We start from the raw sequence: 26,812 nt of genomic DNA on the forward strand, positions 1-26,812 counted from the left end.
GTCCAAAAGGATGAAATGATACATAGTTCTGCAAGGCCCACTGAAGATAAGGGGAGCTGAGGAGAAAGACCCTTTATCAGCAGAAAATACTCATTAAGCATACCAAGTGGAAAAGCTTCCACATTATGGCTAGTTCAGAACAGACCAGAAACTGTGAAAACAGATACGCTGATTGTTCGGGGGTCTCTCAAAGATTAATGGCTCCTCTGTTCTTCTGTCCGAGGCCTGCTCACTGAAATGTCTTGTGACAAAAGGTCACGTATTCTACGTGCACTCTTTAGGAATCTGCACTAATGAGTGTAGATTCTGCTTTGATATGTAAATGTTCAGCAGTTTACTGCATATGCTGAATTGGTTTTGCTCGCTACTGTAACATATTTAAAAATTAAACTTTTGATAAAAAAATAATTACTGTAAATTATCACATCTCTTATCCAACATGAATACACTTTCATGTCTAGAAGAGCAGAGGAAGTACTGTCTGCTGCACGTTCTGCTTTTCAAAGGCTTGAATTTGTCTTCCACCTGCTCAATCTCATTCACCTACAGAATTCGAACATACTTCCAGAGTAAAGCATCTCTTGAACAGCACCAGCTCGCTCCCTCCAGAGTTACAGAGGATGCTCACCCATAGGTGTCACCTATTTGTACCCAACCCAGAGAGCAACCAACAGCTTGAGTGGCTTTGCTCTGGATAACACAATTCCAGCTTTCTCCTTGCCCAGTCTCTCTGGTTCAGTTCTCCTTTAATTCTGCATATTTCAAAAAAGCAATTAAAACACCCCTTTCTTTCACATCATTTGTTATTTGGCAAGCACCGTTTAAGTACTTTTTGAAGAGTGACATTTTGTCATTCCATATTCACCATCACTGCAGAGTAAAAACTATGGACAGAAAACACAGAAGAAAGTGCTCAGTGAAGATTTTTACTTTCTTTCAATTCAGTTTCTCTGTTTCAGTGGCTCATCTGCATGTTTCAAGCAGTTACGTTTCTCGCCAACCCTGCACAGTGAGTCACGTACACAGTAATCCCTGGTAGTCCATGCACAGCTAACGTGTCTCTGAGCCATGCAGGTTCAGAGCTATGCAAACTGACTCACCTTATTTCCCTTTGTCTAACTGAAAAGAAGCAACAAGTTGTATGACAGGATAAACTATGAAATGTTTAATGTGATGTGCATCCACAGAATCAAGTTGAGCTATAGAAGAGGCAAATCCCATTCGCGGGCCTGCTTCTGTACCCACATCATTGCAGAAGAAGCAACACCAACAACATCGTAAGATTGGCACTAAAAATCGCTGAAAATCTGTGAGACATAGTATGGCGCAGAGAGTGCACAGCAGACAAAACTTAAAACAGTGAATCCCCAAAAGTACATTTTGATAACACTTCCCTGGGTGAGAATGCCATCAACAAGTCCTATATACGGCTTTCCTTCTCATTTTCCATCAAATCGTCTACTGAATCAGCTACAGTAGGTAAACTGTGCGACCCTTTACTCTTGTTCTTCAAATAGAATTTCTTATTTGGTAAAGCCATTGAACCAAGTTACATTTGCAATCAAATTAAAGCAAATGGAAAACAAGGACAACCATTTTTGTGTAAGATTTCAGTGACATTTTTCACGTACTTTGAAAGGGATTGTCTACAGGAATTTCCCAATCTGTTCCTGCATGCAGTCCTGCAATTAGACGTGGTTGCCTGAGACTAAGGCTGTCTCAAGCTCCTTCTGCTTGCACAGCTGCTCATTCTGTGAGAACTTTGTTTTAATGGTAGTAAAATATATGCGCAGATACAGTAGCATATGCCAAATTTGTCAGGGATGGAGCATTCTAGTGGGAAAAGACTGGTAGAGCAACAAGGAACACGGGAGTGGGAACTCAAGTGTTTTCCTTGCTATGAGAATACAAGTGCCCGGTTCTTGCATCAGCCATGGCAAATCCTTGTGACTTTGGTACTGTGATGAGCCTTACTCAGATGCAAAAGGACAAATAAGGAGAATGTGTGAGTTACTGAAATTCCTCTTATACATCATGTCAGTAGGTGGGCTTTATAAGGGTCATGGGGCTTCCAGGGAGAAATGGGGCCAGGAAGAAAACAAGCTTTTTAAAGCTGCGCTCCCTCAGAGATCAGGGGCTTTGCTACACACACAGGCTCATAGACCCCAGCTGCTGACCAAGGCACTGTCATCCATGTGGGTTTGACTACCTGATGGCTGCGCACCTCAGAGCACCAAACACCTCGGGAGGCAGAAAGCAGGTCTTATTCGCTTCCAGGCTGTTCCCTCTTGCTAAGGTGTCCATAATCTGCATGTTATTTGACACATCACAAGCAACAGTGCAAAAGCAGTGTTAACAGCAACTGAAAACATGTGAAGTCAAAGATGAACTGTCCGGATAATGCAAAAACCTGCAATGAAATCTGCCAGGTTTGATGTGCTAGTGTTTTAACCAGACATCCCAGAAAGATGTAACATGTAAAACTGGATTTATAGAAAAGTCCCCTATTTCTAAGTTGCCATGTGAAAAACATAAACCAGATCCATTAGCACCTCTGCCTGTGGCACTTTTGACATAAGCAGTCCTGAATAACGGTCTATAAAGCCAAAACCAGATGCACAAAACCCCAGCATATCAGGACTAGGCTAACAACATTAACTTCAGTGATTACCATTACCACTTAGTTTATAGAGAGCCCTCCAACATATGCAAGCGTTGACATTGCCTTTCATTATCTGTGACTCAAAAGACAAAACGATATAGTAAGCCTTAGTTTCTGTGCCTGCTTTAAAAACATAATCCTGTAACAGGACAAAGCAGCCAGTATGAAGACATCTAGAATTGTACATTAATTGAAAGACAAAGAGTCTGATGACACAGAGCCAGTCATTCACATCAGTTTTGCTACACACACCACCATTCGCTGCCTCTAGTGATTTAAAACAAACTTTGCAGTTTTGACATTTTCTTCCTAAAAAGGCTCTCACAGAGTTGTCAAATGTACAGTGCAGCCTTCTACCTTCCTTTCATAGTCATCTTTAGAGCCAGTAATTTATCAGAGTTGCGAGCAATGACTATTAAAAGGGCGCTGAAAGACAGGGGTCACGTGCAAGAAAAATCAAATCCTTTCCCAGTGCCTTCACCTTGCAGAGCTTTTTACAAAGTCAGTGAATGATACCCTTTGGTTCACACAGTGATAAATAACCAGATAGACAGTGAAAGATTAGAGCTGAGATGCATAAAAAAGATGGGTGCAATTTTAAATCTTACCTTCTGCACGTTGGGTTTGATGCACCGAACAAAGAAAGGATTTGAAGAACTCAGCGTCGCCATTAAAGAATGAAGAGATTCCTAAAACACAGGTAGAAAGAAGACAGCACTTCACAAACTGACTTTTTTATACAAGCAACATAGCCCGGCAAAAGCTCTTGCCGCTTAGCATTGCAGACAACAACTAACTGCAACACCTAGTGGTATACACCAGAAATTACTGTACCACGTAAGTTCTTGCTTGTGAACACACAGAATCAACACATGCATGCTTGTTTCTTCCACTGCCCTTCTGATCAAAACTATTGTCACCGTTCTACAGTGAACAAGTTTTACACATTGATATGAAAAAAACTGTTCATAAGGAACCACCAAATTAGAAAGTTGCTGTTTCAGGGGTCTTCTGAATGACTGCTTAAGTCTTGGGATCCACATTCCCAAACTGCTAAACTCAAGCAAGTCAAAAGGAAAGGTAAGAGGTCTAAGACAAAACTGAAATACCCACAAAACCAGATTCTGTCTTTTCATTTCAACCACCCTGTACCCACTCATTTTCCATTGCCATCAGCAGCATTTTGTGCACAGGGAGTTCTCTCCTGTGTGGTCTCAACCTTTCTTGCTAAAAGGACACTCTGATAATAAACGTAAGTCAACAAGGAGATAGAAAAAATATTAAAAAATTCTGAAAAAAAGAGTTACTTTAGAATATAGAAGACATTGTTTTATCAACACTAGATATGAAAATGCCACCCTCCTGAAACTAACAAAAATTGAGTAAAGCATAAAGCAGTAAAGAAAACACATCTTACTGAAAGACAATGCTAACAGCATTAAGCACACCATTTCACAGTTATTTCAGGTGATAGTTAATTGCGTCTAACAATAAAAGAGAGATTATATGATCCAGCTAAAAAAACCCCAACATATTAGAAAACATTCCTAGTTTTAGAACTCTGAATGACCCAATACATATTAGACTATCAGTTGTCTGAACCTCAGCCTGGAGATAAAAATCACAAAAATCCCTCAGTCCTTTTATGATTATTACTTTAATTACACATCCACCCCTTTCCTGCCTGAGCCATGATTCCATATCTTATTACAACTTGCCTCATTCTGTATCATTAAGTATGATAAACCATTTTAAACTGAAGTCTTGCATTTACTTTGCACAGATACAAATGACTGTAGAAGAGGAGAGCCCAGGCTCTGAAGAGCCCGGAAAGCTTCATGTCTCAAAGGTGGCCCTGTGTGTCAGGCAGTGGAGAGAATACAGAGCAGGCTGCCAAGGACACAGAAAATTCACTTGTAAGAAGAGCAACACTGTGCGTCCTACCATACGCTTTGGAGCCAAACTGCCAATGGCAGTCTGTTACAAATTCTTGCTTTAATCTGCAAACCAAGAGCTTTCTTGATGATTAAGCATGAAGTGATAAAGGCAACAGCCAGAGTTTTGGCTGTGCACTGAGCAAAGGGAGCAAATGGCAAAGTGACTGGGAACGTAAATGATAGTTCTCGGTATGTTTGCCTTTGCCAGTCTACAGACCAAGAGTCAAGGGCAGCAAACATTAAACAGCTGGAAGATAGAAAGACAAATGTTTTTGTGTAAAGACAGGTATTTAGAGCTTCAAAAGGTAAAGGCTTCATTTGTATCAAACCTGTGTGAACATTACATCATCTATGGACAACTAAGCCAATTCTCTCAAGCCAGACTACTACTTAGGGAGATTGGAAAAAATGGTCAGTCTAAACAAAAATGATTTAACCTACTATTTTCACATTCATCTGTGGTACAGACAGACATTCTGCACAGTGCCTCTAAATCATTGCCAGGTGACAAGCTAATCTGAAGTTCACCCTGCTTTAAGCAACAGGCTGAAACAGATGGTATCTAACCTCAGCTATTCTGCGTGCGCTCCCAGGCCCGCATGAGGCAGGCTGTCAAATGAAAAGAAGAGTTAACTAACCTATCATGAGAATAAAACCATGAAGGCAAAGTTCTTATCTTCAGCTGAAATGAGATAGACTAATCCCTGGAAGGCTTTAAAACATGGAAAAAACACCCAACCTAATTCTTTGGGGACGGGATGATGTGAAGGTCAACCTCTTGTAAAGCAGCCCAGCTGGCTAATGGTCAGTTACTGCAGCTTTAGGTAAAAGCCAACGTTTTGATTTCATGTTTTATCATGCTTTATATTGCCCAGGGGCCCTGATGGAGAAGAGAAGGAATGTACATTATGTTCTATCTTGCAAAGTGGGTGCAAATAAATGGTCAATTTTTATACAGTAACATCTTGAAGGTCTACTTTGCACAGGCACAAGTGATTAAGTGGGAACATTACCTTCGGCATCCCAGAGAGCTAGCAAATAATATCACCTCACCACAAGAAGCAGGTATTGTCTGTGCCAAGTGATGGTAGCACAAAGCAAGGGAATATAATGTTAGTGTTTTTTAATAAAAGACACTATGTGTGCCCGAGCATACACTCCTTGCTCTTCTGTCTAACACTTAGCAATAGTCTACTAGGATAAAATCTGCCCTCAAGGAGTTTGAGTCTGCTCCCTTTTTTTTTTTTTTTAGGTGAATGAAGAGTGCAAATACGTATTAATTCAAACCAAATGAAAGACAACTAATCCAGACTTGTACTCACGCAATTTAGAAAAGGTTTAGTGCCCATCTCTCTCTTTTACATAATTTGCAGATAAATTTTATGCTAGATTTCAATTTAGTGCCATTTTTGATGGGAGGGCTATAAAGCCTCATTAAAAGGTGTTTAATAAAAATGCTTTCCAAACTAAGTTAAAAAGCAAGGCAACACCTTAATGAGGCATTTATTCAGTACTTAATTTTCTTAGCATATAGGCATTGCTGTAAGGCTTTGTGGGATTCTGTGGTTGGTTTTAGATTAGAAAGAAAAACCAGGACAGGAGAGACCAGCTTCATAGATGAGCTTTAAAATAAGAACAAATAAGCAAGTGGAAAACAATAGGAACAGGAGTTCTGTATGGATGGTGCGATGCGAAGGTTAGTGTCTGCTTGAAGCTAGCTAGTACGGACAATTAGTTGATTAGTAAGTGCAGTTTCACAGAAGAGACTGCAATGTTTTGTTGCTGAAGTTCTGCTTGTTTTAATCTGCAGCTGTTCTTTATTTTACGAGGTTTATCAATCACCGATTAGAGCAGAGATGACACATTAACTAACCTTGAACTGCAGACTGACAGTGGGTTTTCGGTGCTTGCTTCCACATTTAAGAGTGTCTTGATTGTTGCGACTTGAAACATGTTCAAACAGATCATAGATGAAATCAAGACTGAAATGGGAAAGAAAAATATTATCTCTAAAATGTATCTTAACAGACTACGAGGTTTACCACTATAAAATGCAAAGAAAGTATTGTCCCTTAGGAAGCAGCCCTTACATCAAAAAAAAAATGATTATTGATTTTGTCCATAATCTTTAATAAGCAATAGGTTTTGCCTTTGCAGAATTTATGCAGGGAAGAAAAACAAAACAAAACAAAGCAAAGTAAAACAAAACAAAACAAGGAGGTTCTTTCTTCTGAACTCCCAAGACATCATTAGGGAAATGAAAAGTGAAGTGCTGAAGTCCTTACTGCATTTTACTCCACTCACTCAACCAAAACTCCAGCTGACTGTAATCAGAATTTTACCTTAACAAAGAGTAAACACACCACCTCCAGCTTGCTTGCAGCCATGACACAAATAACCACCCACATGAGCCTCACTTTCAGATACCAGCTGTGTATGCTGTTTTCTACTCTATCAGCCACGAATCCTCCTCTTACCATTTCTACAAAAAACCCAGAACTTTAAGCTTGAGCTCCAGACAGATATTGGTGCAAGAGCAAAACCAGGCCCAGCAGCTTTAACTCATTTATTACTTCTACCTACATACTTCAGTTGATAGATGTTTTGTCAGGTATGTCATGAAACCAGAATAAACAACTTAGAGAGGGAAACGCTTATCAACAGTTTCCCCTGCACAGAAGGACTTAAGGGATTTACAAACAAGCATCTCATGCAGCAAGGCAAGATGACTGGATGGGATGGGGCAGCAGCTGAGACAGCAACACTGGGGCTCAGCTCCCTCCTCTTCTGTCACCCCTTTGTGTGTCCTGTAGTCTCAATCATATGCCCCCAAAAAAGGGGATGTGGTACCGCTCTGGCTCACAGGGTGCTACTGTAAGGCCCCTGAGACCTTACACAGCAGAATGACAGGAGGCATGCAGGTACCAGAGACATCCAACCTCAGACTTTCAGTAACATATATCTTCACAGAAATTCTCCCTTTGAAGCAATTACTATATGGCAATTTGCACTGTGGTAGGTCCCTGACACTAAGCTTCCAACCAAATTAGGAACTGCCAGAAACACAAGCAAATCAGGCTGTATGTGAAGCAAAAACCTATGCATCCACACTGCCTCTGAGGCACCCTGAAACAGTTAAAAACCATCACCAGCTTTCAGCATCCTCACTCACCACCGAGTAGCAAGTGAGCTCTCTAGCTACCCCCTGGACTGAACAGGGACGAGGTACTATACAATGTGGGGAAATCCGACTTTGTGAGAACCGATTACAGTCAGATCTGCTTACAGGCACCTCTGATATTCCTTCTGTGCTCATTTCAAACCTGTCAAGGTCTGATCCTATGCAACATCTAACACATTCAAAAACCCTGGCAGAATTTGATGATACAACACCCCTTAACATCATGTTCTAAACAAAAGTCGCAGAAACTCACCTGCTTTCACGTAACAAGTTCAGAAGATCGTCTCTGAAAGTATCTCTGTTCTTCTCCAAGATCCCCCTGACATCATACTGGACCTAGCAGGAAATAGAGCTGATTCAAACAACAAGCCAAGTAGTCAGGCACCTCTCACAGGAGTGGTACTGTAAAAAGTGCTGAGGGAACAGAGTGCTTTAGCTAATTTTAAGCAGCCTCAGGGCAAAATTAAGCTAATGAAAACTCTGTTTGGAATAAATTCAGCAAATAAATAAAAGAAAATTACCTCCCCGGCGTAGTGCTTCACTCCAAAGTTGTGAACAGCAACTCTTGGTTTTACATAAAAAGGATTGTTCTAATCGGATGGGAAAGAAAAGAGAAAAAAATTTTTTTGGGGTGGAGGGTGCATCAGGGAGTGGAATGATACAAAGGGCCACATTATCCTCTTGACCCAGACCTAAACAAACCATTGTCTTCCAGTGAACTCCCCAGAAGATTAGCGCTCCAAAAGCAAACAACCAATTTGTGACGATAATAGGATTTGTTAGTCTGGGCTGCTTCAAATGCATTAATAACAGATTTATAGTATCTAAAAAGGCATTATACTAAACCCGATCCCATCTGGCAGGACCGTCTATTAAAGGCACTTTGAAATAAAAAGACACTGTCTTAAACTGGCAGATACACTTGTATCCCAGAAATACTCGAAAACAATTCTAGGATCACAAATAAAGGTAGCAGTAATTTGGACAGACGCAATACCAACCTTTCCATAAATGACATCAAGGTGAATACTTCATTAAATCTAGGGAAAGTGAAGATCTAAGCAATCTGAGTTACTGCAGGTTGTCAGAGCTCTAAGAGTAGAATTTGGCTTATTCACCAATATCGAATCCTTTAACTGGACAGTAACAAGGGTATGTTCTTCCAGGTAACCGACTCAGTCTTGACAGTAAATGATATGGATTGCCACGGAAGTAGGATCACATCCGAACCAGCCTCTACAACTATGTATCTGTATATGTGAACCATGAATTTCTACAGAAGCAAAGAGACCCTCCATAATTTGCACAGAAAACATGAGCAAAACACCACATACTGCATGCTGGGTATTCAACTTCTCCAGCAATGTGGCATCAGTAGCTTGAGGAAAATGGCTCTCTTCATTGATGAGCGCCAGCAGCCCCAGTTTCTAGAACAGCAAGAAAAAGCAGAAGATGAATTAGTACACAGATGGACACAGATGTTGTCCCCAGTTTGGAAAAATCACACTGTCCTTGAAGTTGTTGTGTGCAAAGAGTTGCAAAACCACCCATACATGACTAAAACCCCAGTCTCTCAGACTGCAGGCAGGTTTTGGGTGCATATAGTGACATTGCCCCAGAATATACACCCAGCCTCCAAGATCTCCAATGATCAGAAGTCCCTTAAATCTGAGGAGTTTCTGTAAACAGCTTTTCAATAATTTTTCTTCCGTAGAACTACTTAGTTGCTGAACGCATGCAACCTTGCAGCACTCACAGCGCCCAGGAGCACAGCAAAAGATACACAATTTAACTACTCACTCCGTGAAACACAACTTCCCTGTGCTTTTGCATAGGCCTCTGTGTAATTTCCTTTGATGTTCCCTACTTCTCATACTAGAAGAGGTGGTAAACAGAGCAAGCTACCCTGCAATTAATGTGTCCAGCAAGCTTCAGGCTCATACAGCCCCTCAGAAAAACACAGTTCTCCAGGTGCACACTTTAATAAGCCGCTTCCCATCAGCCCAGAGCAGCTCCCGATAAACCACACTGTCCTGACTGCAGTCACGTCCTGGCAGCTGGATCCCCTTCCCACTGCCATCAGTTTCTGTGGTCGTTTAAACTCACACAGCCACACGCTCCACTACAGAGATAAACTCATGCAGCCCACTTGTACTGCTGGCAGAAGTGAACATGGATGAAACGATAACACGACTTTGGCTTTGTCACCCAGCTGGAGTTAGAATTTATAGCAGTGAACTCAGACCTCATCTGCTACTCACTGCTCATGTTCCTACCAATAACTCTGCAGAAACTTCATGCTTTTTTATATGTTCCTTTACTACCTATCAGAATACAAACAAAATTCTGGATGAAGCCAAACTGGCAGGCAACAAATGAAGATTACCTGCAGCCCATGAAAAGCCATTATGGGAGCGAGACACTGCCATTCTTTCTGCCCCCTCTTTCTATTCTTTTTAATCATCTCCAAATATTGCTTTTGTATATAAACATACACTGTTAAAAGTTACTACAAGAAAAGATACACATATTGAGTTTACAATATTATCTATAACATTGCCATGCATGAAAACGATCTGATTAAAAGTTCACTATCTAAATACGCAAGATCCACCATTCTCTTCACTTGCTCTTTGTGCTGGCAAGTGTTTTAAAGTCATATTGACACAGAACAAAACCTAGAAATAGGTACTTGCATCAAATTCTTTATTACCTTTTCAATAAGATCCAAGCACTCTCCATTGTCTGTCCAGTCAATATCCTCCCAAATTAGTCCTTCCCTAAGGAAAGTAAGAAGGGCCTTTTTATTGAGAACTATGACAAAATTATTTTAAATATGGAAATAGGAGGAGCTGATGTATTTGTCTGGGACATTACAGCAAAATCAGCTTGCTTTTAGAAAAACACACAGCTCCAGACAGAGATTTTCAAAGGAAGGAAGCTAAGGTAGCTGGGAACCCAGATTTCAGGTGGATACTGACATTTTCAAAATTCTTCATTGTCTTACCTGCTGTATTCCAGTTGCTCCAAGGAAAAGATGTGCTTGTTGAAATACTCCTGAAGCTTTTCATTTGCATAGTTAATATTGAACTGCTCAAAACGGTTTACCTAAAGACACAAGAAATTTTCAAAAATACATACGCTCCAAGTATTTTACATTGCAAACAAGTAACTGGTTGAAGTCATAACATGTTTAAAGATCAAGTTGACAAAGATATGTAGAAAAATTAACAAACTTTTGAGACCTACCTCAAAGTTTTCAAATCCAAAGATGTCCAAAATTCCAATGGACTTGAAGTCTTCCTTGCTCCTGATTCTGCTGTTGATTTTCTTAATGACCCAAGCAAAACACTGAGAATAAAGTGCCATAGCCATAGAATCTCTGCTGTCTACTGCCTGCATTAAAGAAGGAATACACAATGCATCAATCAGCCCTGTAACTGAGAACTTACCAGGCTCTGCTGGTCAGCATCCTTTGCAATGTATACTGCAAGCAGGCTTGCACCCCTATGTACCTTGACAGCAATTGTATTAGCAGTTACTGATCGTCACAATTTTAACGGTGTAAGTTATAACAGCTGTACATCTATGTGGCTTTATAATTATATTTAAAGGCTAAAGTGTTCAAAAATTAGGAAATAATAAACTTAAAGTGTAGAGGGAAGAAAGAAAAGGGTAGGAAGTAACACCTTAAGTAAAATGTAAGCATAATGTCACATATACCTATTTCTAATCCCCTTTTGGTAAATAATAACATTATTTCTGCTGAAAGTTTTCAAAAACACCCACCTGACACAAATGTCTGTAATGAAAAATATCAGCCTACACAATTAGAATTTGAAAAAAAATGGTAAGCAACCAGGCTTCATGAGAAAAAAAAAAAGCCAAGCTACAAGCCCTGGACAGAATGACAGTATGGGGATCTATAGAGATTTCTAGAAGTCCAGTCATGCTCTTCCCCCCAAAAAACCCTATGTAGTATTTTTGATAACAACTCTGATGCATGAACTAGGCTTCTGTTCCTGAGTGACCAATGATTTCCCTGGACTTGAAGACTGAGCTGTATTATTTAACAGACCCTAAAACGATGTCAAAATTGACATGCTTTGATTACCTGTTGTATGCTAAGAGGTGTTAGGATTTCTTCTCCCCTGAGTATCATTGACCTTTGTGTCAATGCTTCAGTTAGCTGCGTAGAGTCCAACCCCAGCAGTTCAGCAGATCTACCCAGAGCTGGCAAAAGAAAGAGACGAATACCTGTATGTTCTTAAATGTATAAGGTTATGAAGCTTATTATTATATTACTACTATCACCACCATTTAAGATGTTTCTAGAATTATGGGGATTAGAGATAAAAATACAACTAGAAACTTTACGGTATGTTTTTGCTGCTCATGAACAGGGATAGTATCAGAAATACGCAAGACTGAAGGAATTTCATAGAATCATAGAATGGTTTGTGTTGGAAAGGACCTTAAGATCACCTAGTTCCAACCCCCCCGCCATGGGCAGGGATGCCTCACCCTAGACCATGTCACCCAAGGCTCTGTCCAACCTGGCCTTGAACACTGCCAGGGATGAAGCATTTACCACTTCTTTGGGCAACCTGTTCCAGTGCCTCACCACCCTCACTGTAAAGAACTTCTTCCTTATATCTAACCTGAACTTCCCCTGTTTAAGTTTAAACTCATTACCCGTTATTCTGTCACTACAGTCCCTCTCCAATATCCTTATAGGCCCTCTTCAGATATTGGAAGGCTACTCTTTATTGCTGTATCTGAACAAACATTTAAAATGCTCACCAGCCGAATCTTTAGACATACCAGCACATACTTTCATATTTACAATTGAAGTATTGAAAGCTCTAAGAAAAGATACCTTCAGTGGAGATATCAGTTAAGGAACGTACTTGAGCATTTATGCTTTACCAACTTAAGAATATTTCTGAAGAAGGAATTAGATTAAAATGGAATTTCACTACTATTAATGGAATAAATAGGTGCCCATGGTCTTCCCTAATTAGGACCTAGCATTCAGCAGCTGACTAATTTGCATTATCTGTCAACCCCCCCCCCCAAAATAACATTTTAATCAATATTTACAGATGCTAAAAAGCAGTAAGACCCTTTCAATGTTTGTCCTTCCTATGGTCAGATATTCTAGCAACAAATATAGCTTTCACAACCTCAAGAAACATGTACATTTGGATGCACAGCCTTCTTACCTGTTTTAAAGGACACCTGTGCCCCACCAGCAGTGATGAACTCAACATTTCCTAGATGCAAAATGCCAGCCAATAGCCTTAAAACTTCTCGCACCTCCTCCTTGCTGAACTCCATCACTTCCATTGCAGTCTGGAATGACACGTGAGCTTCTTCACTAACATGCACACTGACTCCAAAATGGGGACAAGGACAAACCCACCAACTGCGCTGTCAGGCCTTAGAAAAGCAAGTCAGGACTGACAGAGGGCTGGCAAGAGTGAATTCCTTTGCTTTCATCGCAAATTGAATACGCCATACTACATGTCAGGGACATCGTGATACATGTTAAATATCACTCTGGTTTTAAGAAATCTCCTTCTCATGCTGTAAGGATGCTGTCATTTGCTTTCAAGTTCTTCATTAAAATTGTATAGATATTGGAACACCCTACGTACATCAGACGCAATTTCACTCATTTCCATTAGTAACTGATAACCAAACATGCATCTTACTGGCGCAGTCTGACATCTTACAGCAAAAGTGAGCAAGAAAAAGAGATGTACAGAAAATGTGTGGAATTTATGAATAACCAATATGGCAATGATCAAGGCTGAACTACATAAATGAGGAGAACAACCAATCTCGAACTAAAGAAATATTACAACAAAATGAGGAACATACACTTTTCTCTGATAGAAGGGGTAAGTAATTGTTATGCCTCTCGAAATTACTAGAATTTCTCAAATTTGTGTTTGATATGAGCCTGTCTGAGCCCAAATCACAGTTTTACACCCTTACAGTTAGGCTCATCATGTTACGGTTACTGCAGGTGTCATGACAGATGGCACATGACACATTTTCATACATCATCAATTACAAACGGAAAAGCCTCAGACTCATCCTACTATTAAAAGCAGAGAAGAGATAATGGTTGAAGGTTTATTTTGTACAGAAGACCTTGCACACCAGAGCTCTAACAAAGGGGGCAGCACTAGGAGCTCATCTCCACCTTCACCATGCAGCTCCTCCCTGTCTCTTACATAAGTTTCACTTAAGTAACATTTTCAAGATTTAAACCACAATAAAAGTAAGCAAAGGAGATGAGTGTAATAGGAGGAGACAGGCGAGGGTGAACTGTGGGATTTCTGCTTGCCCCTTGCTCTGGGAACGCAGCCCAGCAGCCTCAGCCCCTGCTACGCCTGCCCGCACTGCGGGCAGCACACAAGCGGCACCTGCTCGGCTGATTTCATGCTCTCCCTACCCTGGGATGATTAGCACAAATTAAATGTCACACTAATCAACTTAAGCATGTGACTACAATGTAGATTAAGTTACCCATTTTTTCAATGCCTCCTTCCACCATACTGGACTAGGGGGGTTTACACTAAAGATAACTGCTGCATCTACTACACATTAATTTGTCAGCTTGACAGATAGCTAAGCAAAAATAATTTGGTGAACGACATAAACCCAAGTATTTTGTCTGATTTTTAAAATCTAACACATATCACCTTGGTGATATAGTAAGCAATTAGCAATTTTCCTAACAGTCAATACAGACTAATCACTGTAGCCAATTGGTGTGCATATAAGATACAGAGCCATTCAGAGAAAGACTCTACCAGGACCTGTTTTTTAATGTGTTTACATTTTCTTCAGCTCTGTTGTGTAAGTTACTCCATACAACTGGATATCCCAGCTGCAACTTAGAGAGTCACACAAGCCCAGGTGCTTTGCTACCCATGTGCTGCGCTACGCATGTAGATGCTCCCCATCTGTAGATGCTACATAATCTGGGCAAAGATGTACAGTAGATGCTACATAATCTGGGTAAAGCTTTAGGATGGAAAAATAGTGGAAGCAGACACAGCTGTAATATAAAACAACGCAGGGAAGGGAAAAGGCAAGTAAATGCCTTATCGTCTTCCCAACTGCTATTCTTTTAATTCCCAAATATAATCATTTCACTAAATTACAGCACACTTTGAAATGATAGATTAAAAATCAAATATTGGAGGGAAGGTAAAGACATGCTCAAAATGACAGTGAAGTGTTATGAGAAAATTTAAGTCCCTGTAAAATTAGTGTCTCAATGAGCGAGCTGCATGTGCAGGTAAGCACAAGAAGGCTTTGTCCCCTGCTCTGCCAATGGGCCTCAGGCACCTGAACCTCCAGCGTTTTTAAAGCATAAAGAACTAGGGAAATAACTCACAATGACTTCCTTGAAAGAATCTTTGTCACTGATTGTCTTATCCGCTACACATCCAGACTGATTCAGGTAGTGGTAGTTCTCCGGTACAGATAAGTAAAAAGCATCTAATGAGGGGAGAAAAGAGGATGAGTAATAAAAAAGCCCAAAACAAAAGCACTCCACAAATCACTATGTCAGAGTTACACAGATCACAATTCATATGCTCAGAAATTAGGAAAATGTGAAAAACCATGTTTTATATTAAAAACAGATATGGGGTTTTATTTTGCTAGTTTTTGCTTTATTTAGCGGTACATTGAAGGCAACTCCACTTTTTAGCATGCAAAGACGGCAGGCCCAAAGGGAGATGCCAAGACAGCTTTAGGCAATTTTGCACATATACAAATGTCATTTCTTTTGTTCAGTGGATTTATTCTTTATGAGAGAGGATTAGAGGAACCAGAATTATTTCTCTTTGTTGCTGTGGAGTTATTTAGTACCAGCAAAAATATTCAGCTTGAACAGAATGAGGCATGTTTGTCCCTGAGTAACTTTCCCAGGGCTACAGCAGAAGCTGGGAAAAAAATTACCAGCAGCTCAGTGACAATCTTCAACTAAGCAGGTTGCATTATCCAGCTGAGCTCAAATTCACACTCACTGAATCCTGGCTGAATAAATAACCTATCTCTCTGCCTGGGTTAGCTGGTTTCTGCAGCTAAATTCTCCACTACTGTCACCAAGGCTGACCACTAGCAGGAAGCCACTGCAGTTGCGTGGCTTGTGCTTTGCCACTCACCTTTCTCTCTCTCTTCTATCCCTGCCAGCAGAGCATAGAATATATGATAATTTCTTTCCCCAGGGTTTTGTCTTACTACACGATTCTGTCAAAGTAAAAAACAGTTTCCATTTCAGTAATAATTCTTAAGAATAATTTTTTTTTTTACACAGTTTCAAAGAAAACATTCAAATCAAAATTAACTTAGGAAAAGCCAACATCAACTTACTTTTTCCAATAAATCTATAGCCAGGAAGAAAAAACTTCAGTCAAGGAATAAAGCAAAAAGCAATTAACGCACAAGCTATTTATACTGTTCCTTCATTCATCTGAGACAACAGAAAGAGCATCATGGCCTTTTCTTATGACATGCCTACTACCATAACAAAATGAATAAAGTAGCAACAATAATAATACTGCAGCAGTTCTAATAACAGTGTGTTTCCACACTTCCTTCTACTCCATCCCATCAAAACTGGACTTGTCATGTTCTGGATTTTAAACATCTGTTTTCCTTTCCTTTTTCATTTCCTTAAAGCTTGGAAACAGCTTTAAGGATGAAATTTGTCCCACTGCAAAAGCAGCTTATGTTCCAAATACTAGGTAGGATACCCTGGGTATATTCCTCATCCCTACACCTCTGGTGCTCTGGTGGAGCTGGCTTTTAGACCAATTTTGCCAAATGCAGGACAAATCCAAGGATTTAACCCACTCAGGCTTACACTCCACAAATTCAGCAGCTCTGCTCCTTCAAGTGCTTTTCCAGAAAAGTTAGAAGCTTATCTTTGGATATAGTAAATGAGGGAAATGGATTACAACTGAAGTTATCCCCAAGAATTCAGGCTCACTAGGTAGGAATGTGCACATGAGCAATGCCAGCAGTAGCAATACAAGATCCTGGTCCTCAGAGAGCATATACACCTCACCCCACCACAAATGCACGTGTGGTTGTGTGCACAAGCACATGCATAATTTGGTGCTACTGCTTCCCTTTCCCACCTACATCAGCTCTATTTAATTGTGTATGTTTCCAGATAGGGTGAAAGGACAGACAAGGGCAAGACACTTCTCTAGCAAGTCTTCCACAGAGGTACAACGGGGCTGCCTGCAAACACGGGTAAAATCACCAAATGAGGATACAATCTATAATTCTTCCTCCCTGAATGTTTCCTTTTTGACAGATGTTCAGCTGAATAAACTTCCCAAAGCGGCTTGAGTTGTTGTTGTAAACAGTCTTCGCATTGCCAAAAGCCTCCATAATTGGGCTGTGAAAATACAGAAGAACGACAAGAGCATTAATGTGTGACCAGCATGCTAACGGCTTCGCATGGGACTGCTGAAAGGAACAGCGCTCTGAAAAGATTGCTTCTGACACTGTCCTCAGCCTACATCCTCAGTATTACCATCAATCGTTAACAATAGGCATCTCAATTTTCTAGAAAAAGATGCAAGTATTCAAGCAACAGGAGGATTAATTGTACTAAACTGCTCTGCAGCTTACTCTGTAACTGCTCAAAAGATGCACACAATTCTCATTGCAATACTCAAATTATAAGACATCTCAGCAGATGCAAATTGCTAGACAGATGTAGGGAAAATAGTCCTTGTCCTAAGGCAACTAAAAAAGAAATAATTACATCAAGATACAGGAGGTAAAGCAGAGATGAAGCATGATAAACAAAAGTAATAGCATCTCAAATTGTCTTTCCTTTTAAATAGTTTAGAGCCATGTGTTACTTCATTTGAACACCGAAAGATGGTGGTTTTTGCTTGCGTAGAACGTCTCCAATTTATCTGATGCATTTGCTCATCTGTCTTATCAGCTTTCCTTATCCTCCCTTTCCTCAGCATGCTTTTATCATTTGCACACTTCATAGGTGCTGTATCTTGTTCTACCTTATCCTCAGGTTATACAAACCAAACCAATGTCTTTTCCCTCCCACCACCCATTTCCCTCACTCTGATTATCTGAATTCAGCCCTCCAAAAAAATGAAAGCCATGAATAAAGCACTGTCCATTTCAAACCTCTGCTTCTTTTTGCTTCATTAAAATAGACCACTCTGCTCACAACTCTCTAGAGCAGCAGGTAATTCTGTTTAATGGAGAATTCCCTCCTTTCCAATATTATAGTTCAATAAATGCACCCCCATCTTTAATTACATTGCAAGCTCTTATTTCGATAACAAGGCTTACATCTTCTGGAAAAAATACCTGTGTATTACAAGACCTAGTACCTGCTCTCAAGAATAGCTTGCTCCACACAGGAGGTCTTCTCTTTGCAGGAAAGCTCCAGTGAATGTTGGCTCATTGCAGACAAGAACTTGAGAATCAGCTTAGTGCTTTCCGTCTTACCAGCACCACTTTCACCACTGAAAAAAGAAGAGGAGGGAAGTGTTTGCGCAGTTCCAGCTGCCAGTGGAAAAGCCCTCTGTCTGGCTTGCCTGCCCAATTCTACATTACTGGAGGTCAGGAGGATTGATTAGAAATGATACTCAGCAGAATACCCCTTTAAGCTTGCTGAATATGACATTCAACAGAAAATTGAAGCTATCTTCAGACATCATGCCACTGTTCAGACAGCATTTCAAGGCATTGATTAAGGATCGACAACACCTATGAGGCAATGAAAAGCACTCTGAATATAGACAGCTATGAACAGTTCTCACCAACATGGAAAAACAAAGCTAGAACAAAGGCATGAGAAAGTCTAGAATATGAATTAAATTTGGAAAGTTTGGGATTGGAAAGCAGCAATCTAGCTAAGGAGAGAGCCCTGCTGTGAGAAGGAGGAGGTTAGAGACACCAATGCATATTACAACACACAAAGGCTACTAGTATAATTAATACTGATATTCGAGGCCAGCTACATTTTTAAATGCCCAACCAAATAAACCAGATTCATATAAGTTCAAAATATACAATTTGCACCTCTCAATACCATCAGAGATGTAATACCTCCCACCTTCACCTACAGCAGAACAAAGCTATTTGATAATGCTAAATAGATACTTTAAAAACAAACCATTAGTAAGCAATCATGCTGATACAAACAGAGGGCAATATACTTCTCTTCAAAACCAACAATCTAAAAAGGGAAGGTATAAATTTCATTTCTTCAGTATCATTTCCCTTCAACTACGTAGCCTTGTAATTAAAAATACACTGTAAGACATTACGAAACGAAGTTGCAGTTAAAAGTTTGTCTAGTGTGCTTACTTTTCATCTGAAGTCATGGTATTATATCATAAGATGCAGCCAAATTCCCAGTTTTTCTAACTCCTAATTAAGCTGTGCCTAATTTAAGTTTACTCCAGTTTACAGGAGGTACATTTTGATCTTATCCTATGCTTTCCATTATAGCAAGCAGGAATTTTGTCACTGACTTTGATGGATCGCAACTGGGCACATGGAACAAGCTTAGTTTATTTGACAGTCTTCTCTTGCGCCATTGCTGAGTGATTTTAGGTTATGGCAAAGTATAATGATGCTTTCTGGTGAGAAACGAAGAGTGGTACAGCCCAAGAAAGCAGCCTGGCATTTTCCAGCAAACAAATGCTAACAATTACAAAAATAATCAGGGAAAAGGCATTCAGAAAACAATGAGACACAGTTTTGTAGCTGAGATTTAAATATTTCCCAAGAAGAATCAGAGAGTCTTTAAAATATTTCATAAAACTTCATACAAGATGTGCTACCCGCTGATACGTTCCAGCAAGTATTATTCATCCAGCATACTTAGACCATTTAAAAAAAATTCTGTAGTATTTTTAATTTACTTTTACTGATGGCTGCCTTTTTTTGTATTTGTCCCCCTTCTCTTTGCAGGCCCTCACTCATTATGCTCCTTTGCCAACAGAGAAAATATTTAATATTGCCTGTATTTAATATCCACTCCTTGTACAAAACATTTCTACTACCAGTATTGAAAGAGCTTCACAAACCCTTGCAAAAAATCAAGTGATACATACCTATTACTGCCTAAATTCTCACCCTCTAAGCAGTGTACAGCTCGACAGCAGGGACATGGGTACCAAGAAGGACATCAGCTCTTTCACCGACACCATTCTTCCTCTGCTGCCACCTTCCTGTCCCATGCTCTAGAGCACCTGTAGTCCTATGCAGGCTGAAAGTTACCCCACTATAATTGAGGGCAATTCTTCAATTGAGCTATCCAAAGCTGATGGAAAAATATTTCCTGTGCCTATCTCTGGTACAGTTGCTATTATGCATGACTGTACACTCTTGATTTTTTTTTGTAGAACCCAGAACTAGGTCAGGCCAAAGATCTACCTGCCCACTATCGTATCTCTGACAGTCACCAAACGGAGATGCTCAGGGAAGACATACGATACTTTCCTTCTGCGTTCTTTCAGCTTTCAGTTATTTGCTGTTCAGAGGGTTCCTGATCTAAACGTAGTTTCTATGTGTCTTGTAACCCTCAATGGATTTATCTTTTATGAGTTTCTAACTACGCTCCCTTAAAAAGCATAAGAACATGTCTTGTTCTTTTGGATCTGCCTCCTATTAGCATAATTTGATGCCCCTTAGTTCTCATACTGGAAGGAGAAACTAGTAACTTATCACAGCACTCCCTCTCTCTGCTGTCTATGACTCCACAGATAGCTCCCCTAATTCAAGTTGCCTGTCTCCATTAGGCATTCCACAAACAGAGCCATACTATACTTCTGATCACTTCTCTGAATCACCTCAAAGTCCTCCTGGATATAAAGCAAGCGGGAAAAAGGCTTGTGGAAAATACTCAAGATATGAGCAAAGGATGGATCTACCCAGTGTTCTCTATTCATTTACAGTAACCGCTCTATTCAGTTTTACAATTACAGTCAAGCACCAAGTGCATGGGTTCCTGGAGCCATCTGGCATGATAGTAAGATCTCACCCTTACATGCTGTTGCCCAGCTCTGGGTCCATAATTTTATGTGTGTCAAGTTGGGTCTACATTTTTGCTTTCTGAAAAGCTTTATAAAAAACAGTTATTATTAATGAGATGAAATTCAAGAACAACCATGCTAAACTTTAAAGGTGTTTATTCAACCCTACAATACATACACTAACAGTAGGTTAAGAGAGATCAATCTTTCAGACTCCTTAGAAAGTCTATGCCTACAAGAAGTTGCCAAGGTTAATAAAAGGGTGATTTTTTTTTAGTGCACAGCCAACCTTTCCAGCAACCTTTCCAAACCATGAGTTCAAGTGTCAGCCCATTACACATCACTACATTCAATATTGTGAATACATTAAGTGTGACAGCAACCCACAAGGCCCCCACTTAGGAGATCTCTAGACTTTCTCCATGACTTGTTCTATGCAGGGCATCTCGCTAAGGGCACATAGGCATAGCATCTCAGCATAGGCTCCAGACTGCAGCAGTGGAAAAGGGTCACTGAGGGAGACTCCTCATTCTGAAGGACATAACCCAAGTGAGGCAGCATCAGCACCACTCTAAATCACTTCTCAGTTCTGTCTGCTAGCTTTAAAACCACAGAGACAGATACACACAGACAAAATAGGCCCCTTCAGCAAATACAGTTCATCAGAGGCCCATGTGAATTTTGGTGTGTCAGTCTCATAAGAATGTCTTCCCATCACAAGTCTGGGTCTCATCCAAAGACTAGTTTTATTCACATTGATTTTCAAGCTGAACAACAAAACCCAAAAATGTCAGGCCATCATATGATAACAGAGAGAACAAACTGGTGTCAGACTGATTTTACACTCGCGGCACTGACTTGAATGTCATTCAGGGTGACTGTTGCTGCTCCTTCAACTGCTTTACGCTTCTTTTTGAGTGCTTTCAGGTAATATTAACTGCTCTTGCATCTGAGAGAAGAGCATGTGTTTGCTTGTGCACACACTAGACCACCTTAAATAAAGTAGCAAGAAAAAAATAAAACAACAAACCTCCCCTAAAGATATTTTCCTATTCTTACAAGAAAGGGGTGGAGGTTTGAACTTGGTCCCAACTTGTGAACATCAGATAGATAATCTTAGGGAAACTTGATTCCCTTCCCTACATCAGGACAAGCTGCTTGGCTATTCCTTGAGTAAGATGGACTCCCTTCATGCTCTTGCTGAGGCACCCAGCTGAAAAAATCAAAAGATGTTAATATTATTTCTTTTTAACATCTGTTGTAGCATCAAATTTAACTGTGGTGGGCTTCCTCCCATTTTAAATTAAACTGGACCCTGAGGTAAGGTTCAGATGAACACGAAGCTGAGCATTCATTGATGTAGATGTTTTTGTCTACAAGAAAACAGATAAATAGCCAGATAAAGAATTTTTAGCCTGGGAGAGCAAAATCCCATTTCACAACTCTAAAAATTCCAACGCAGAGGTTGTGCACAGCTTCTTCAGTATGCCATTTTGTTGACATTTTAGGCTGCTAAGTCGTCTTTTTGCAGCATTTTCATGTACTAAAATAAGCCTGTGTAACACAGACTGATAAATAAGCATCTTTGGATGACTCCACTTAATATCATCTCTTCTGCATTTCCTTCCTTCCCACCTCTGGTCTGGGTGGTTATACTAGAAAAATGGTCTCACATTTATATTACGCTTTGAGTCACTGCTGATGACAGCTTTTAGTTCAGGTTCTCGCCTTAACCTTCACATCTTACCCCGCCGCGACAAATATCCCGAGCATTTCAAAACAGCAGAAGCTTCACAGGTTTTTGAACGCAATGCCTTAAGTAGCTCCAAAGCAGAGCTGAACTAATTCTGGAGGCCAGCAGAGGGCACTTCAAGTCCAGAGGATCAGCAGAAACAGTTCAGCACCTCACCTCATGGGGCTGTTACAACTTGCCACTGAGTTTTCAAGATCCAGAAGTTAAGAGCAGGTGAAACTGCATATCAGAGTGTGAAGCCTACACGAACAATTCACTCATTTTAAACAGATGCAACTGTTAATTGTGTTTTCATGAAGGAACAAATTTTCCTTTTTATCATCTCTTACATTAAATACAAGACCAGAATATTTGCCTGAATTCAGACAGTGCAGAGCTCCACTCTACCGTTTTTAGGAAATACCAGTAGCAACGAAGAAAGCCTGGTGGTGACTTGTTGCAACATCTAATTCTAAGCCAGTAAAAAGACGCAGGAACAATTAGGATGCTGAATTTGACGAGCACAGTGTAATACCTCCACTTCTGATGCCCCGAACTAAGTATACGACGACAGGCACTTTCCTCCATCTCATGAGGGCCATTGAAAACCTTCAGTAGTCTTAAAAAAACCCTGCTCCGAGTCCTCCACAGATACAGCAGATAATATTGTTTTAGGAAAGTAGATTTGACTTTTTATTTTTCTTATTTGAATTGCACGTTCCCCCAATTCCTACAGAAACAAGATACCCTCACAAGGTTGTACTGTGACCATCGTCTAAAACACTGAACTTACACAAATCATTTGGAACTTTTGATCTTAGGGTCCTTTTCAACCCTTACTATTCTGTGATTCTATGATTCTATGATCACAGTAAAGAATTTTAAAAGGGACTGCTAATGCAAAACTTCTCCATATTATGGCTTATCTGTTTAACCAAGTTTTACCATGGTTTACAGAGCAGGAACTGCTGGAGAATCCTCTGGAATATCAGAGATTTCTGCTTATGGCCTTTTTAGGACACAACCTGCTTTTCTCTTGGCAGCTTGTGGGGAACTGTTAGGAAAAGAAGGTACTTGAGCCAGTACAAAACGGCAAAAATACTAAGGGCCACCTGCTAGGCACTAGAAATTATTTTGGTTCCCAAAATTTGGGTACATGGACTGTTAACAAGTAACTACTTGGCATTAAAATGTGAAAACATGACTCTAGGCTAGCTATTTTTGCATGACAAAGGTCTTTTCTTGGAGTGTCACCTGGACTCAGCTTTGCATGCACAGTACTATGTATTAAATAACAAAAAGGAGAAATACAGTTGAAGAAAGCTGAAAACCACACTCGGTTCCCTCTGTCTTTGTGCCACTGCCAGGCAGAACACGCCTAGAGGCAAGGGCAGGCAGGGACTGTGACCTGAGAACTTGCAGAAAGTTGGAACTAGACCTAGATGTGTTGCATCTGATCCACATTTCTAACAACAGCTCGGGTGCTGAACTACCTGTGCCAAATCCTCCTCTTACCCAGGAAGCCTTGCAAACTAGCCTGTGATCTTAAAAGCCAGTAGAAACTGTGTACTGCAGAAGGTGCTGCTCTCACTCTGCCTCATTCCCCTCTCTGCCCATGCCATGGTCCCATGGCTATCACAAGAGCTCCCCTGCGGAGGTTGTGAGACAGCTGAAATTGTGTCACCTTGTGTCTGAAGAGCATTCCACACTTAGTATGTACTGCAAACAGGCTTAATCACAAAACATTGTGAAGGTGAGAGAGGAGAGGGAAGGGAAACACAAGCTCTCTCACATCATCCCCCAAACATCACCCCCCACTGGGAGCTCGATGGCTGGTGCCACACTGCCATTGCCACCAACCTGCTCCTCCCGATCCTGCAGGAAAGGCTTTGGTTTCCCTGCCTGCATGTGAGCCAACACAGCTGAGCTGGCAGGCAGGGAAAGGGAAAAGAGCTGGCTGCATTTTCAGCTCTTCTGGAGCAAGAAGGAAGGAGAAGCTGAAAGCAGCGAAAAGCTATTGAAATGCCAACTGCTCTCAATGTACATTGGGCAGCAGCAAGATCCTGAGTACCAGTGACACAGTGGATCAAACGGGAAGCTATTTATCACTGTTAAATTAAAGCACAACAAGATTAAGCAAGGAAGATTAATCAGGCAGAATTAAGTGGCTGAAATGTGAAGGGTTTTCTCCTTTGCTATTCTTATTTACCACATTTCTCAAGAGTAGTAGGTTATTTGTTCTTCTCTTGACACAGGATTTAGGGTCTAGTAGTAACAAACTACTGAGCTGCACAGGGATTTTTTTAACTAGTGGGGAAAGCACTTAGGGTAACATTAGATGGGTGAGTAGCAAAAATTGCACAAAAATACAATAGATTTTTTTCATTAAATGAAATTGTAAGCTGTATAAGAAAATCTAACACTTCATTAGAGGTCCACAAAACTGATGGTTTAAAAGCCTGTGTGCTTTTGGAGTTCTCCTCTCCATGTGGTCCAAACCCATGCTCCTAAATCACTTGGGAAGGCAGGGGCAACCAAAGCAGCAGCGGCAGCAGCCATTTACCTGATGAGGATGCACTGGTTGTCATGGCGCTTCCAAAGGCAGCGGTAGCACTCGTTGGCCACTGCAAAGATGTGAGGTGCGATCTCTCCCATATGGTGCTTGCTGTATCGCTCCATGGCGGCGCAGTCGTACAGTCCCGGGATGCTCTTGTAAGGGTTCACAGAGGCAACTATGGAACCAATGTAGGTCTGCAAGCACACAGCCCACCACAGAGTTGTTATTACACACAGAGTGGAACAGATTAACTCTTCCCGAATGAAAGACAACAAATACACATTTGCAAAAGCCTAGCAATCCCACCTGGTTGATGAGGGAAAGGATGAAGACATTGTCTATTTGGACTTTGGTAAAGCATTTGACACTGTCTCCCACAGCATTCTCCTGGAGAAATTGGCTGTTCATGGCCTGGATAGGTGTATTTTTTGCAGGGTAAAAAACTGGCTGGACGGCTGAGCCCAAAGAGTGGTGGTGAATGGTGTCACATCTAGTTGGCGACCAGTCACTAGTGGTGTCCCTCAGGGCTCAGTATCGGGGCCACTCTTGCTTAATATCCTTATTGATGATCTGGACAAGGGGATTGAGTGCACCCTCAGTAAATCTGCAGGCAACAACAAGTTGGGTGGGAGTGTTGATCTGCTGGAAGGCTCTACAGAGGGATGAGGACAGGCTGGATCAATGGGCTGTGGCCAATGGTATGAGGTTCAACAAGAAGAGAAGGCTCAGTGGGGACCTTATCGCTTATCTACAACTACCTGAAAGGAGGATGGAGAGAGGAGGTGGCTGGTCTCTCTTGCCAAGTAACAAGTGATAGGACAAGAGATAACAGCCTCAAACTGTGCAAGGGGAGGTTTAGACAGGACATGAGGAAAAATTTCTTCACAGAGAGGGTGATCAGGCATTGGAACAGGCTGCCCAGGGCAGTGGTGGAATCACCATCCCTGGAAGTGTTCAAAAACTGCGTAGATGAGGCCCTCAGTGACATGATTTAGTGGTGGACATGGCAGTCCTGGGGTAATGGTTGGACTTGATGATCTTAAAGGTCTTTTCCAACCTACATGATTGTATGATTCTATTTTTGCTTGCTTTCTTCCTTTACAAAAAGTTGTTTCCGCCTGTGTCACATTTTCATGCTTTCCCCGCCTACAGCACAGAGCTTCTTGGCTGTACAAATCCCTGCCTTAACACTGCTTACAGATGCACAGTAATGCCTATGAGCACTGGTCTACAGCAGCTTCTCATGTGTTTGTAGGGACTTGCTGGACTTACTAAAAACCTGACTGTCCCCCAGGTATTGGTGCAAAAGTCTGTATTTCTATGTAGAGTATCCAAGTCCTTCTCTGCTATGCATTTTTAAAACAGAAGTAGCAGACATTATAGTAGACACTAGCACCATTATATGCTGTTAGGTCCTAAGAAAAGCACGTGAACTGGCAGATGCTCTCAAAACACTGGGATTCTGCAACTTAATTTATTACTAGTTTGCTGTGCAATGGCAGCTGATTAGGCATTCATTTCTATCCCACTTTAATTAGAGAACACATCAGTTAAAACCACCCAGGTAGCAGCTTATACCCATTCCCATTGCCTTAACTCATTAGGCTGCGGTACTGTCATCATTTGGAACAGTCTATATGCAATGCTGTTTATTTCTCAGTCACTCCCTATGCGCTTCAATA

The 26,812-nt window shown here is 40.8% G+C and overlaps 1 protein-coding gene across 2 annotated transcripts in view; it reads right to left on the reverse strand.

The window, feature by feature from the left end:
- MYO10 (myosin X) overlaps positions 1–26,812 on the reverse strand; it is a 161,081-nt gene that overhangs the window by 51,798 nt on the left and 82,471 nt on the right. For both annotated transcript variants that reach the window (XM_030471577.1, XM_030471666.1), the window contains 16 exons: positions 25,137–25,324; positions 18,187–18,321; positions 17,092–17,216; positions 16,181–16,194; positions 15,973–16,057; positions 15,198–15,301; positions 13,006–13,135; positions 11,895–12,013; positions 11,030–11,176; positions 10,788–10,888; positions 10,494–10,560; positions 9,115–9,207; positions 8,302–8,370; positions 8,034–8,116; positions 6,473–6,581; positions 3,271–3,351 (listed from right to left, as the gene is read on the reverse strand). In XM_030471577.1, coding sequence (XP_030327437.1) covers positions 3,271–3,351; positions 6,473–6,581; positions 8,034–8,116; positions 8,302–8,370; positions 9,115–9,207; positions 10,494–10,560; positions 10,788–10,888; positions 11,030–11,176; positions 11,895–12,013; positions 13,006–13,135; positions 15,198–15,301; positions 15,973–16,057; positions 16,181–16,194; positions 17,092–17,216; positions 18,187–18,321; positions 25,137–25,324 — 1,650 coding nt within the window. The remainder of the gene's footprint in view (positions 1–3,270; positions 3,352–6,472; positions 6,582–8,033; positions 8,117–8,301; positions 8,371–9,114; positions 9,208–10,493; positions 10,561–10,787; positions 10,889–11,029; positions 11,177–11,894; positions 12,014–13,005; positions 13,136–15,197; positions 15,302–15,972; positions 16,058–16,180; positions 16,195–17,091; positions 17,217–18,186; positions 18,322–25,136; positions 25,325–26,812) is intronic.

This window comes from Strigops habroptila, chromosome 1 (genome assembly GCF_004027225.2).
Source record: "Strigops habroptila isolate Jane chromosome 1, bStrHab1.2.pri, whole genome shotgun sequence".
Classification (NCBI taxonomy): Eukaryota; Metazoa; Chordata; class Aves; order Psittaciformes; family Psittacidae; genus Strigops; species Strigops habroptila.